General features: G+C 46.7%; 1 protein-coding gene across 2 annotated transcripts; it reads right to left on the bottom strand.

Moving 5' to 3' along the window:
- Positions 1 to 4,395: 4,395 nt before the first annotated feature.
- Positions 4,396 to 12,744, bottom strand: SGK1 (serum/glucocorticoid regulated kinase 1). Of its 2 annotated transcripts, none has more exons than XM_080614743.1 (12): positions 12,434 to 12,744; positions 9,855 to 9,930; positions 9,346 to 9,421; positions 8,805 to 8,909; positions 8,268 to 8,351; positions 8,033 to 8,164; positions 7,635 to 7,747; positions 7,308 to 7,431; positions 6,868 to 6,963; positions 6,599 to 6,754; positions 6,399 to 6,488; positions 4,396 to 5,636 (listed from the first exon to the last, which is right to left on the bottom strand). In XM_080614743.1, exons 1-12 carry the CDS (start codon positions 12,663 to 12,665, stop codon positions 5,469 to 5,471), a joined length of 1,452 nt encoding a protein of 483 aa, XP_080470869.1. In that variant the 5' UTR covers positions 12,666 to 12,744; the 3' UTR covers positions 4,396 to 5,468. The 2 variants fall into 2 exon arrangements, with proteins under 2 accessions (XP_080470869.1, XP_080470870.1); XM_080614744.1 differs by lacking the exon at positions 12,434 to 12,744 and adding an exon at positions 10,041 to 12,422.
- Between the last annotated feature and the right edge of the window lie 2,380 nt (positions 12,745 to 15,124).

The raw sequence follows: 15,124 nt of genomic DNA, 5'->3' as shown, positions 1-15,124 counted from the left end.
CAAACCACTAGCAAACAGTCACAAGTATAGACTCTAAAGTGCAGATGGAAGTTTATTTACAAGTACTAAGAAGGGTAAAGCCTAAGAAGGCTTAGGCCTTATCCTATAAACCACTTATTTGCATGCTTCATATATTGCATTCATAAAAGATTGCCTGAACTGTGGGCTACCTTCTCCTCATCAATGTGCAAGAGAACATTCACAGAGTACCAGGTTCCTCAAATCCTTCCACATGGTGAAGACAGACGATTCAGTGAACAGACTCTTACGGAATAAACAGGTCAAGGCTGTGGCCCACATCCTAAATAGCTTAGTCTTCTCAGATAATGAACTCTTGAAGGAGCCCATGGACATGGAGCAATGTTCTTGCCCTGGTGCCTGCTGGAGGATGGGGATGGGGATGGAGGCAGCACAGAGTGAAGCAGCTGGCAATCTGTGCACCAAAACGATAATCTGGAGAAAGCTCTTGTGTCAGATGGGTACATCTCAAAGGCAGGTGGATCCAGAGAGGGATGCTGCAGAGGAGACTGCATCTGACAGAAAGAAGGGTTTCTCTGTGCTTAAGGCCTCTGTCAGCAGGAGATGATACTTGTGTGGAAGAGGAACTGGAGCCGTGAGATCCTTCCTGCCTCTCGCTTAAACAGCATCTTAAACCAGTTGCTAATCCGGGTGTAGAAGTGCACCAATTCCCAGCTGCAAGAGCTCCACTGCCTTAAGTGTCTGTGTGTTTACGGCGACTTCGGGGCTTTCCACCGACCGAAGCCGAGCACTACGCGGCGGTGACCACTGGGTGTCATCCTCGGCCCACGATAAGACACCGGGGAGCCGCTATGGCGGCGGGGCGGGAGGTGTTTCGTTTGTCGCAAGCAGCTCCCACCGCAGAGCTCCCACAGCCGGGAAGGAACACTGGTGGTGAAACAGCTCAGGGGGGTTCCTCACACAGAACAGTGTTTCCGCCTCCGCGCTGGGTCAGGGGAACCACGTACAAAGAGCAGAAATCGACCGTGTGGGGATGCTGACCCCCTCCTCCAGCACTATCATGGCAAAGGCTCTTACGCAGCACAGCAGAAGGCACGTCGTTATCGAGGCTCTCTCTCCAGGTTTTACCTGCCCTGTCGCCATGCACAGAGGTCTCCGCTCTGGTTTATTCCTCTTTCCATTTGCAGCAGATGGAGTAGGAGGAAACTCCTGAGTAAATAAGAGAGCTGTGCTCAGTCCAGCGCCTGCAAACATCCAAAGTTGGAAAACTCACTGCACACAGCTGCAGGTGATCAAACAGAAACCTGTAGTGAAACTCCAGCTGTGATGCCCATACCTGTACAGGAAAGCCACCAACTATTGAATTTCAGTCTCTCAAAGAAGAGACTTTAATTTAGAGCCTTATCTGATGCTAAAGCAAGCTGCCGGGCATATTGTCTCTGATTCAAAGCATAAATGCAGCATGTATCTGTATTAACTGTTTAAAGTTGCCTTTTCAAATAGCAAAACTTTTTTTTCCTTTTTTTCTTTTTCTTTTTTTTTTTTTTAACCCTCATTTTTTGGAAAGTAGTTTTGGAAGCATTTTTGCAGGAACTTTCCAGTCACAGCTCCAGCCAGCATAGAAAATGTTATCCTGATCTTTATATGTTGGTCTTCATAGCAGAAACTGTAAATATGGGGAGTGTCAGAAACCATCTTTACTATAAGCCATCTTACTAGCTCTGCTGGGTTAACTATAGCCACATGGTATCACAAAAACATCTGTAGAGCTGATACTACAGGTAAATAGGAGAGTAATGTTGAGGTATGTTTTGTTTCACTTAGGAGAGTACAGATGGGCCAGGATTCATCTTGCCCACCCTTAAGTAAGATGCCCAGTTAGGACCACCACCAAAAACTCATTTCTGAGCGTTTTTTTCAGCTGTCTGTGGAAATGTTTCGCTGGAAGTACAAGGCTGTATGAGAGGCTTGGTTTTCTTCATTAATTGCTACAGGATCTTTGTGAGAAGTGTACAGAAGATGGGCATAGACTACTTCTGGAAAACCTTTCAGGGAAGAAAAAGGCATCTCCTGCTTCAATTGCTTAAGATCCAGAAATAAGCGCCTGTTGAGTATAGAGGGAGAGCAAGAAAAATACTGTCGATAAGAAGGTTCACTTATCTTCATAGTGCTCATGAAACAGTAGGTGGGTTATGGTACACAGAGATAAGTCATACAGACTAAACCATGTGAAATTTCTCAATTTATGTGTTTGTATGTCTATGTTTATGTACACTCCATCTAAGGAGTATACGTATGAGAGCCCAGGGACGCTTACTGTGCAAAATACAAGATAATGAGTGCTTGAGGTTCCTTGGGCCGACGGTCCTGCAAGTTAAACCTGGACAAGCTGATGGCAATTACAACACTGCCACCAGCAGGAAATTTGTATGATTACTTCCATTTTATAAATGGGTGAAATTAAAAACACAGATCCAGCTCAGCCAAAATAACACATAGCACCTATGTCAACTGGCATTTCAGGAGTCCTATCCCTTTGTTTCTCAGTCCAGAGACTTTTCTCTAAAGGGGATGCAGACCTTACAGAGAGGGAATTCTGTAAAACAGAGCAACAACCACCCCCAAACAGCTGACTGTCAGAGATCCCTCCCTTCTGGCATGACTGTAATACATCGAATTCAGGGAGATGAAAAACATGGAAAATTTTTTCACCTTTTTTACACTTAAAACACAACGCGTTGAATATTCATTGCGAGCAGTTGCAGACTTTGGCACAAAGCAGCAGCCGCATAATGGGACTATGCATGGTAGAACAGTTAAAATTACAAACCGACATTGTTTTTTAAAAGTAACCCATTAAAATAATACTCTACATCTTTGCCAAGATGAAAGGCACCCGAGGTACACCTGAAGTTCCATACTTCATTATTAATTACTCCAGTGGTTTGTTTTCCTTTCCTTGAAAATGATACTATTTAATGTTTTGCTACCCTAGGGCTGCAGTTCTCTGCTCACGTATCTGCACATAGCACCTTGCTAATGCCTGGGAAATGTGAGGCAAAGATAGTGCATATCGCAAAACTCTGTTGCTTAGCAAGTGCAGTTACATTTTCTATAGAAGCAAATTAGCACTATATTTTAACATCTCTAGCCTACAAGTCATCAACACAAAAGATGTTTCAGGCACATTAGAGCACTTGGAAGACTTTGCAAGGCCTGTCAGTACACTATTCAAAGAGTTATTGAAGACATGGATTTGGGATTGTTGGAGTTTCAGAGCGAGGTGGCTGCATCTCTTTCATATACTAACATGATCTGAAAGGAAAGAGGTTTCTTGGCTGCTATAAATTAGCATTTTCAGCTCTGAGTGTGGTCTCCCAGACAATTTATAGCTGAACTGTACAGGTTTTTTTGTTCCTACATCCAGCGGATGATAAAAGATGGAAAGTTACAGCATGCTTTTATCATGAAAATATAATGAACAGAAATATTACCCCATGAGAGCTTTGCTTACACTGCTGTTATCGCAGTGGCCCAGCCAACAGTTGACTCTGTCCAGGTTTTTCTCAGCAACTGTTCATTTTGATTCTCTGAATTGCTAAGACCACCAACGGCAGTAACTAGCGGATAATGGGAGCTGTAAATAAGGTACAGATGCCGTCGGTCCTTCATAGAAGGAAGCCATCCATCACCATGAAGAAGAAATTGAATTGGATCACCCCAGAAGAAGTTGTTATCTTAATTCTTGGCTGAAAGGCCCTCTTGCAGGCCACCCAGTAGTCCTCAGTAATAAGTACCTGTATTTAGCAGCTGAGTTTTAGATGAACAGTCAGGTTTTATCCCATCCAGGCAAGCGTACAATCAGTTGGTGAAATGCACGTCCCCAGCACGGATTTTGGCACACTGCTAAACTCAGGTGGACAACTGCCACACATCATAGCAGCAGTGTTCAACAGTCCAGGACGGACTTTTCATCAGCCTTACAACCTTCTTTAAGCATATGCCTGCAGCAGTGCTGGAACAGCTAAAGTTTTTGTAATACAACTGACCTCAGGACTTAATTCTTCAAGTGCAGTTATGCTTTGTCCACACCAGAGAGCAGTGCCTTCATTTTGCTAGAGAAACTCATTTTGAAAAAGCATGAACGTTTATAACACGTCAGAGCACCCACATTGGTACACACCCACTTGAACACCCACAGTTGGAAGACCCAAATATTTTGCTAAGGCATATCCATGGTAAGACTCATATGGGTGCAGTTTGACAGAATAACCATCACACACCTTAGCAAAATCACACATGTATCTTAGCTGATTAGCAGCTCAGATTTGTTCTTCATTTTCTTTAAAAGCTGGCTAAAATATTTCAGAGAGAAAACCTTTGTTTTAAAATTTAAAAAATGACAGTTAATGCAAATATTTTTCAAGATTTTACTGCAAACCAATGGGTTTGGTCACAAAAATATGATACATATAACCATGTTAATTATATTACATTACAATGATGGTATACATTACAAGTAAGTCTGTAAGTTTAAATATACATCTAGAGTTACAACTGAATGTACAGATCTTCTTTACAATACATACAATCAGGAATGAAAAACCCCCAAACCCCAAAACCATAAATAATGCCCATTTTACAGATGACATCTTTTAAACTAAAAACGAAAAGAAAAAAAAAAGGGGGGGGGGGGGGAAATAAACCAACAGCTTTGACTGACTGCAGCTGGGGCATTTTGGTCCATAAAAACCCTTTCTAAAAATAGAAATCTTTTTTCATAGCAGCAATGCTTTCTTCAAGCATTTGGATACAAGTAATTGTGAGCCCATTTCAATAATTTTAGTTGACTGTATAGATTTACAAAAGAAATTTCAAAATTACACTTAATTTATCTTCCAAATATGGAAGAAACAAACAATGCCCCACATTGTGGTATCCTGCAAGTGTCACACTGATGCTTTAGACTAAGTCCATCTGTAGTACGCAGACCACATGCATACCATTTGTTCACATAGTAAACCCACATAAAGGAACTGAGAAACGCACTCTGCAACAGGGAAAACTTTGGAGCTCACAAGATCTCATCAGAAAAAGGCACATTTCACAAAATCCTTATCACGTTCAGATAGATCTTCAGGCAAGGCTTTTCGGAGCACAATTTCAAAACAGCTTGTTTTTACTCCTACGATCTGCTGTAGCAGTCTATGGCAGCAGTCACTTTTGTTTTTCTTTCCCAAGGAGACAGCACCACTTTGGGGGAAGAACGAATGGTAATGAAAAGCCTGTAAAGCTCATTTAGAGAGTGATGTGCTCTTCAAAAAAGCTTCCAGCAAACAGTGTAGTTGAAATTAAGGCTGCAAAGCTGCCATGGTGGAAATGTGCAAATTCTCTTTCAAGATGACTGGCCAACTGGCAGTTCCACCAGAAGGCCAAACAAAAATAAAGATGATAGTTATTATTATTAAAAAGGAAAGAAAGAAAAATGTTCACAAGAAAGAGTCCACCGGTGGGGCATATGAGAAGCCCAAAAATGCCTCAGCGGCTTCTTTGACGCTGGCAGTGATGAGGATACTGTCTGGGGACTGGCCGATGGAGTTAGGGACTGGCTCATCTGTAAACTCTGGATCAAAGTGTCTCAGGTCACTGGGGCCACTCTGCGTAAGGGGCAGAAAAGGAAAGATGCAACATTTAGACCCGAAATGTTTTGTGAGCGCACAGTTCAATTCAAAAGGGGGAAAAGCACCCTTATGCAGAGACTCAGAGTGTTGCCACCTCAGGCCCATTGTTTAACAGCCTTTGCCAGGTTTAATTTGCCTTTTTTTTTTTTTTTTTTTTATTCTGTTGCATACTATCTCACTAAAAACAAGATGATTCAATTTAATATGCTGCCCTCCAACTATGCTCATGCAACAGAAGCCAAATGCAAACATGCCACTCTGCCACACAGCAGCTTGCAGAGGACTTTGATCTCTGGGCTAGTTATTAAATTTACTTTATAAAAGCTCAAAAACTGAAAGAGAACACAACCTCCTCCACAACCAGATCCCTCTTCTTTAGATGTTAGTATCTGACAAGCCAAGTGTAACTTTGCCCCTGGGAAGCCAGTTGCTTTCTATACCTTACCTTCCCCTTAGGTAAAATGGGGATGCTAGAGATTATTTTAAAATAGCCATGCAAATGAAGCATGTGAGAGGCCAAAAAAAAAAAAATCCACCCAGCTAAATTTAGATTGTCCATCAGCAAGAAGTCAGCTATCACTTATTTTTAACCTTGCCTGGACAGCCACAGAGGAAGGAAAAGCTGTGCTCCCCAAACATAGCCACATGGCCAATTCTCCCTGGCTCCTGGGCATCCCACAAAGGTGAGAGGGGAAAAAGACACTCTCCATACGTTCTATAATTAGAAGTGATACATACCACATTTGGGTTGAAAGGAGGTGTAATCTTCTTATTAATGAGATCATCCCAGTTAATTGGGGAGAAGAAGATGTGACTCTTAATCTCCATCTGTTACAGAAAGAAAAATAGATTCATTCAGACCCAAGCTAATGTAAACAGTATGTCTTAGTCATACTCCTGTGCTGCCTTGCCTACAGGCACTCCTGGTTTGCACTTACAAAGTCCTCCTTGGCGCCCAGCCTCTTTGTCCTATCCTTCTGCAGGAGGCCTTCCAGGAGATGCCTAGCTGAGTTGGTAATATTTGGCTTCAGCTGCAAGGGTTTGTTCAAGATGTTGTCATACATTTCTGCTGTGTTCCTGCTGTAGAAGGGTGGCTGTGGGAATGGGAGAGACCTAGGTGAATGAGACTGACAGGCAAGCATGGGGTCTTTTGTGGGAAAAGGACAAGTATGCTTGTTTGATCTCTCACAAAGGATTTGTTGCTTACCAGGCCATAAAGCATCTCATACAGGACTGCTCCAAGGCACCACCAGTCCACAGTCCGGTCATAGGGCTGCTTATGAAGAACTTCAGGAGCAAGATACTGTGAAAGAGAAGGAAGAGGGCCACATTAGCCAAGGGGATCTTTATAATTAGGAAATCCTCCCCATTCTTGAGCGAAAACAGCTTACTGAATCCCACCAATATCTAAACCACCAGAGAGCTACAAGCTCTTTATAAACAAGGAGATGGATCAAGAACTGTTCTCTCCTGCTCAACAAGCTCTGCATGTCCTACATGCCCTCACTAGCAGCCTGGTATCACAAGGCCTTTAATAGTCCCTGCTTATCTAAACAGCTGTAAATACACGTGGGAGATGTCAGGTTTTACTGACAAGGACTGCACTCGCTGCTGCTCTAAAAGTGGCAGGCTGAGGGCTGGACATACCTCTGGTGTGCCACAGAAGGTGGAGGTCGTGCCATTGTGCTCTATGTTTTCTTTGCAGAGTCCAAAGTCAGTCAAGACAATGTGCCCCTGCGAATCGAGCAGGATGTTCTCTGGCTTCAAGTCACTGTAGAAGACATGAAAGATGACAAGCGTTCATTACAGGAGCTACGTTTTAGAACAATTTAGAACATTTTAGGTTTACAGAACTTAATGAAGTCACGAAAAAATATTAAAAGCAATTATGAGCTCAGGTTAAGATCAACTTTTCAATGCTTATTTAACAACACATGTTTTTTTCAGTCCGACAAACAGAGCAAGGCTGCTTACCGATAAACAATGTTCAGGGAGTGCAGGTAGCCCAGTGCACTGGCAATTTCAGCAGCATAAAATCGGGCTCTGGGCTCCAGGAAGCAACGCTCCCTCTGGAGATGGTAAAACAACTACAGGAGACAGAAAGAACAAAGTTGTGTAAGTGGCGCCAAAGCCTGTTAACAATGCACTTAATTAGACTCAACATATATAGTGAGGGAGAACAATAGCAGGAAGTGGCCTAACGACCCTTTGGTAGTTCAAAACTTGGCAGGCTGGAAACATCCAATCTAGTAACTTTTCCCCCATGACTTTTCCTCTTGCAATTCCTTTTATATTTAAAAGGAAGGGTGAAAAAGTCTACCCTACCACCACACACATGATAGGAAATACTGTTTCATTTTATTACTGCTTACCTCTCCACCATTGATGTAGTCTAGTACAAAATACAATTTATCTGCAGTTTGAAAGGAAAAATGAAGCCCAACCAGGAAGGGGTGTTTCACATTTTTCAGCAGGACATTGCGCTCTGACATAATGTGCTTCTCCTAAAAGTGTAAGAAATCATCGATGTTTAGTACACTTGCTTAATAATAGCAGTAAAAATATATTTGACGGACATTGCAATGGCAACGTGAGCAAGCAGCTTACCTCCTTCTTCTTCAGGATGGCTTTTTTCTGCAGAACTTTAACAGCATAGAACTGCTCTTCTGCCTTATGCCGTGCAAGGAGAACCTGAAAGAGGATAAAATCCCAGAACTGAGCAATACTGAAATAGAGAAGAACTTGTAAACACAACTGGAAGCAAGCCTTTAGCTGTTGAGAACTGCTACATCCCTCTGGTTCAAAGAGCAAGCCCCTTTGCTGGAAAAGCCTAACATTATCAGTGCTCTGGGAGATTATCCTAGCCCAAAGTTTTTACATCTAGTTTCTTTCCCTTCCAAGAGCAAAGTGTAATATTCTTCCCAGCACCAGTGTACCACACTCCTTGGCTCTTTTATGACTCTTTCAAAGGTAAAACCCTGCTCCCTCTCCCCACAGCTCCGCAGGGAGTCAGGCACTTGGCAGCAGGATGTGCTCAGGACTGGTTTAACTGACCACCATTTACCACAGCCAGTACAAACCCAACCCTTGGGCATTACATATAAGAACTGAGGAGTTAATAAATTACAACAAAATTAAGTTTACCTTGCCAAAACTGCCTTTTCCAATCACTTTTAAGAAATGAAAGTCTGATGGTTTGGCATGTGGGTTGGATGATGGACCAAGATTGATCTGCTGTGAAGGACTGGGCTAGAAAAATAAATAGACAGAAATCACATTTATTAAGAGTTTGATACTGAGAGTCTTGACAATGTCTCTCATTTTAAAATAAAAATAAAGTGACCTTGAAAATTAGGATTAGCACTCTTCTTCCTACTAAAAACTTAATATTGACCTTTACCAGATATTTTATTAGGTACTGCCTAATTGCTTACTTAGTTCTTGTTCAGGTCTTAGCCACATTACATAATGAAGAAATAACTAATAAAGTTCTTTTTATTATGATCGTTTCTTCTTTATGTTGGGAAAAGGGAGTTTCAGGCCAACTCGATTACTCTAGTTCCCAGTTATATCAGTGGGCTATGAGCTTAACTAAAGTAACAACTCATGATGCTAATTTTGCTACGCTTCTATTACCAGCTGATTTGAAGTTCTATAAATGCTTCACTGAGTAAAACCTACTTACCGGAGGAGAAGGATTAGCATTCATAAGTTCAGGCTCTTGAGGCTGGGAGATTTTCAAGATAGACTGAACTTCAGGGCTGCAAGGGCAAGAGCATGCACGGTCAGAAGAGCTACCAGAAGCACCAGGCAGATCTTGCCACAAGAGGGCACGCACGTATCGCGAAAGATGTTTTTTTGTTCGTGCTAGTACAGAAGGCAACTGAAACAATCTCTTCGATTTAAGGAGTAACATTAATCTCAAGAAAATAAATTCTGTTATACAATGGCACGTATTTATACTGTAAGCATAGTTCAAAATAAGGACGGGTCACTAGAAATCCCATCCAATTTATTTTTCCCAAACCTAGGTCACAAAGATTGTTTCCAAGTGAGTAATACCTCAAGAAGATCAATTAACTCTTTTGTAACACTCATGCCAGAGGCATTACAGTAAACATTGTTTTTTAACTAGAACTCGCAATACGGAGTGATATTTGTGACTGAAATCTGGCCAAAATTTCTGATACTTACTGCTTGCATGCATAGGAATTGGTGGCTATCTTCTGGATGAAGTCGTTTAGTCCCATTCTTCTCTGCTTCATGAAAGCTATAAAGTAAAAAGAAAAAAGGGAAAACAAAAATCGTTAAGCCATTCTGCCAGAAAAATCACAGCCCCCCACCGAGCATCCTCGAAGAAGCAAGCTCCCCGCCGCTCACCGATGAGGATGGCCACCATCCCCCTCATCTTCGAGTAAGTCAAGGTAGGACCAGACGCCTCGGCTGCTTTCACAGTCATTTTCGAGCGAAGCGGGGGGGAAAATAAATAACGAGCGTACGACACGATACCACCGACTCCCAGCACCGCACTGCCTTGTCGAGGCATCCGGAGGTGCTTAAGTGGCGACGGTGATGGGCGGGACCGGGGAGGGGCGGTGACAATCGTCGTCGTCCTTTCCGCCCCCTCCTCCCCCGAAGTCCTTGGAGGCGGCCGCTGACTTCGGAGGAGACGGCGAAGGCTGTAGCCGCTTTTGCCATGGCTCTACCTTGAGCGCAACCCCCGGGAGACCCCCCGCAGCATGCCCACCGTGCAGAGCGTCCACGGCCAAACGCATCACCCGCTGTCCCCTCTTTCTCTCCACCATCCCCTCTCTGTTCCCGACCATTTTCTCTCTTTTGCCATTATATAAGTTAAAAACCTGGCTCTATCCTGGCGCACCTCTTCCTAAAAGTGTGTGCCCCCCCCACGTCCGCTCCCGGGCCCCGCCGCCCCGGGTGAGCGGCGATAAGGGACTCTGACGTTTCCTTGAAGGAGCCACAGTGACTCAGGAGAACAAGATTTCCTGCCTGGTTTTCAATAAAACAAACAAATGTCCCTTCTGTGCACTGCCCTGATCCCGGCTGGGACATTACTGAAAGGGAAAAGGAAAGGGAAAAATAGCCAAATACCAAAGTCTTTTTTTAATGCCAAAAAGAGAAACAAGGTGAGGCGTGTAAAAAAACCCAGTCCTCTGAACTTGGAGAAGAGCGCAGAGATCTGCTTCTAGAAAAGGCGGGGAGATGACCGAAGACTGGGACAAGTGCAATAAAGTAAAACATTTTAAAAGTTAAGAAAGGAGAGAACAGCCCCGCTCCGCAGTTCGTTTCCACTGCACCCTGCCACTTGGGAACACCGTGACTTAATTGCTCAGACTCTTCCTTGAGGTTGCACCGGGTGGCACGAAGCACAAGGTGAAAAGATGCTGCCGGAGACCACTGCCCAGGGGGTATCATGGCCTTCCGGCACCCCCTCATCCCGCAGGGGCTCACCCCCGATGCCGGCGCTGGCCCCTTGCGGGAAGCAGCCGCAGCAGGCGGGTGGAACTTTCCACACGACGGGGCGTTATTCAGGCTTCTATTCTGCCTTGCCGCCAGAGCTAAGGGCGCTGGGCTGCAGCCAGCGGCTCCAGCTGCAGCGTGCCCCGTCCTCCCCCCGCCAGGACCCCTTTTCTTTCTTCTTTTCTATTTTGCCCTTTTCCGTTCTCTGCACTCACTGCTGTTGCCTCCCCACTTAACCACAGCCGGCCGCTGGGCGGCATCGCTTGGCAGTTGCCTGCGTGCTCTGTCGGGGAGGTGGCAAGCACCCCAGCACAGCAGCCCTCAAAGGCTGCAGCAGCTCACCGAGAGCAGCAAACCGGGTGACCTGGACTGAAGAGATAACCCACCGCGAGGTGGGCACTGGGCTTAAAGCGCACTGCAAAGGCTTTACAAGGAAGAAGCGAAGACGGATGCTTGTCAGCTTCCCTCCTCTCTGCACCTTGCCGCCGATGTCCCTCCCGAGGCGGAAGGGACCTCCGCGGCCTCGCCGCACGACTCAGGGGGTGCAAAGCGAGCCGAGCCACGGGAAACGCAAGGAAAAGCTGGCGGGATCTTAAGTTCTTCCACTTGTTGATTTCCTCGCTCTGTTGCAGGAACTGCCATTCTCATCAATGGGAAGCGGAGACCAAAAAAACCACTAGAAAGTCCCACGAAAAATAACCTAAAATCTTGATAGATTGTAATAGGAGTAGCCAGTTTCCTCTGCCCCCTCTGGAGTGACTTCAGGGTGCTGCTGTTAAAAACTACTTGAGACCCGCCAGTTTTCAGCGTAACCGGAGTTCCCATCCCCCGCCCGCTGCCCCCTGGCATCTCCCTCTCTACCTCCGGGCGCAAGGACGTGGCGCCCGGCTGCCCCCGGCGCTTCAGGCCAGCTGTGCACAGCTGTGCCAGCGTCTCCAGCCGCCAGACAGGCTTCAGTGCATTCAGTCCTTGGCTCTTATGCATAACCTGACACGGGCTGCAACCCGCTTCACCCTACCCCACTCCGCCGCGGACCTCACGTTGCCCTCAAGCGCCCACGGCGCGATCCCGCTCCAGCCGGCCGGCACCGCCGGCCTTGTCCCGCTCTGCACTGGCCCTTTTGCCAAGTCACTTTTCCCCGCCAAACACTGTCCCGGCTGTACCCTGCACGCACCCCTCGCACCCTCCGCTGCCCCGCTGCGCGGTGGCCCAGCTGCCGAAGGGCTCATTTCTCCCGTGGGGAGCAGTATTCCCAGGACAGAGCAGGGTGTTCCGCTGGCAGAGCGTGAGCCCACCTTTCAGCGACGACTTCTCTTCTTTGCCCCGCATCTTGCTCCCCTCCGGTACCCCGGGCGCGGCGCGGCAGCGCTGAGGTTGCGACTGTGCTCCCGGCCGCTGCGGTAATCCCGAATAACTCCCCTTCCTGGCCGAGCGTCCCGGAGGCAGGAGGGAGGCGGCGAGGGCGGCGAGGCCGGCCGCCGCTCCCGCAGACCCGTTTATGGACGCGAGGTCGAGGGCGGCTGACATGCAGGAGCGTTATAAAGTTCAGCACGGGCCGCCCCGCACACTCTGCCCCGTTGCAACATCGCCCTCGAAATTACTGTAATCAGCGCGCACACACACACGCACGGGCAGCGGCGGGGGAAGGGAGGGGGTGGCCGCTCCGGCCCCAGTTGACCTGCCGGCAGCTGCCGGCCCTGCCCAGCGGAGGCAGGCGCTGCACACGCTCCCCCGGATGCGCGCTCACAGCGCGGATACTGCGCCTCCCCCAACCCCAAAGAAAAGGCTCCCCGCCAGGACGGGCAACGGCGGGACGGGGGGTGCCGGTGCCCGCGGGGGGCGGAGGGCTGCGGCTGCCGGCCGGGCTTCCCCGCCGGCCGGATAGCGCCGGGGCGGGACCGGCGTTCCGCTCCGACCTGGCACCCAGAGCCTTCCGCCGGCAGCGCCCCGGCGGCTCCCCCGCGCCCGGCCGCCTGCCCGCGCGGCTGCGCTCCCCGCCTCCCGCCATGGCCCGGCCCGGCGCCGCGGACGCCGGCCGCGCCCCGCCACGGGAAACCGGTGTCCATCCGTCCGTCCGTCCGTCCGTCCGGTACCCACCTGCCAGCTCATGCAGCCGGCGGGGCCCTCGCCCCTGCCCCGCGCTGGAGGTGCCGTTTCGCCGCACGGGCGGTTTTAATGTGGAAAGGAGGACGAATTATTATTATTTGTAATTCGCACGGCGTTTTGCAGTCATGGACTCGGTTCTCAGAAGCTCGGGGTTTTGCTTAAAAAAGCCTGAATGCCCTAGGTTTGCCTTTTAAAATTTTTCCCTTTTTGAAACGATAGCAACAACAGTGGAGAACGCAAGCAAGGAAAAGGTACCCAAAGATCCCCTTATTCAAAAGCCATGTCTTACAGAAAAGCATCAGACTTTGTGAAAATCTCACAAAATTGCAAGGGTTTGCACCAAAGATCTGTACAGTCAGTGGGTTAGGAGTGCACAGGTGAAAAGTAAATACAGGAGAAGAATCAAATATCAGTGATGTTTCACACTCGCGTTACTTTTCTCCCTCAGGCTAAAATGTTGACAAATTGTCCTTAACTTATAAATTAATAATTTTTCAAAGCAAAATGAATAAAAACAGAGTAAAAGGTAGGCACTGAAAATAGAAAGGGAGACTCAACACAAGGAATATCAAAAGTTATAGAACTCCTTGTCCCAGGATGTGTGTGCACGAGAAGTGTGGATGGGTTCAAGAATGGCTGGAGAAATCAAGAGGAGGGAGAAATACAAAAGATTTTACTACAAAGGTGATGTTTTTTACGTAGAATATTCCTGGACCACAAATTCTTGGGACACAGAACTGTTTTGGGGAAAATCACTGGACAGTTTCCTGCACTTGCCTCTTCCTTACCAGTGCACTGCTAGCTGGTGCTGGTAACTCAGACTAACCTACATGGACTTGGGCCCATACCTTATTCTGATAGTCGTATATTGCACTTCTGAGTGGCATGACACTGGTTTTCAGTCACAGTTTAACCAACTCACAAAATCCCAAGAACTGCTGCTTACTGGTGAGAAGAAAGATAACCTAATGTAAAGCATTTCACTCTGCAAATACGCACATTCCGTCTGAAAGTAGCACTAACTAAACATGCTCATCAAGCTCTTCATCATGCCATCATCCAAACCAGGGCCCTGCAACCTCACTGTGAGAGATGTTGGAAGACACATGTTCTGGTGGAACCATGGGTGACCTGTGCATAAGGGTAGAGCATGCACAACATGCTGACTTACTGGTACAGGTAACCCCAGATCCCACTGACACAAAGACTGGGACATGCCCAGCATAAACCAGGAGGGATGTTCATTTTAAAGAACATACACAAGCACATTGCTAGTATGGGCCTGTGCAGTTCAAAGCACCTTCAGTAGTAGCTGGACTGTGGAAATTTGTGTCCCTAAAGAAGTCTCACTGTTTGAAGGGTTTTTTCATCTGTGGTGGGCAGACTGTTGTTAGTCCTGCCTGATAAGTGTTTAAGAGGTACACAGGAACTTTTCCCTCTTCCTCTTTAGGAAGGTCAGAGGCTTCAGCAACCCACATGGCAACTGGAATTTGTGAGCTCTCTTCCTCTGATTCTGTCCTGGTCCTCATTGTCTGCTACAGAGGAAGATTTATGAATGCAATTTAGTGCCTCCATCCTTCTGAAATTAGATTCGCTGATAGCTTCTGAACTTGAGTTTGGCAATGAATTCAATGCCGAATGAATTCCTGCTTACTGAATCAAGACCTTAGGATGCAGCAGGTTAAACTGTTCCTAGAATTACTTGGCTGACTCTGGAAGGAAGCTTCCCCAAATTCTGAAAATATATGCAGCAGTATTTGGCTTTGGGTTAATTAAACATAGATAGAATTCAAGCCTTTGATTGCAGGAATGACATAGCCCCCGCATACAGAAGGCAACAGCACTCCTAACAGCATCTGTCTCCTGAAGCAAAATCTCAA

This window comes from Psittacula echo (assembly GCF_963264785.1).
Source record: "Psittacula echo genome assembly, chromosome: 4".
Taxonomy (NCBI): Eukaryota; Metazoa; Chordata; class Aves; order Psittaciformes; family Psittacidae; genus Psittacula; species Psittacula echo.
This window is presented reverse-complemented; position numbering and strand designations above follow the sequence as displayed.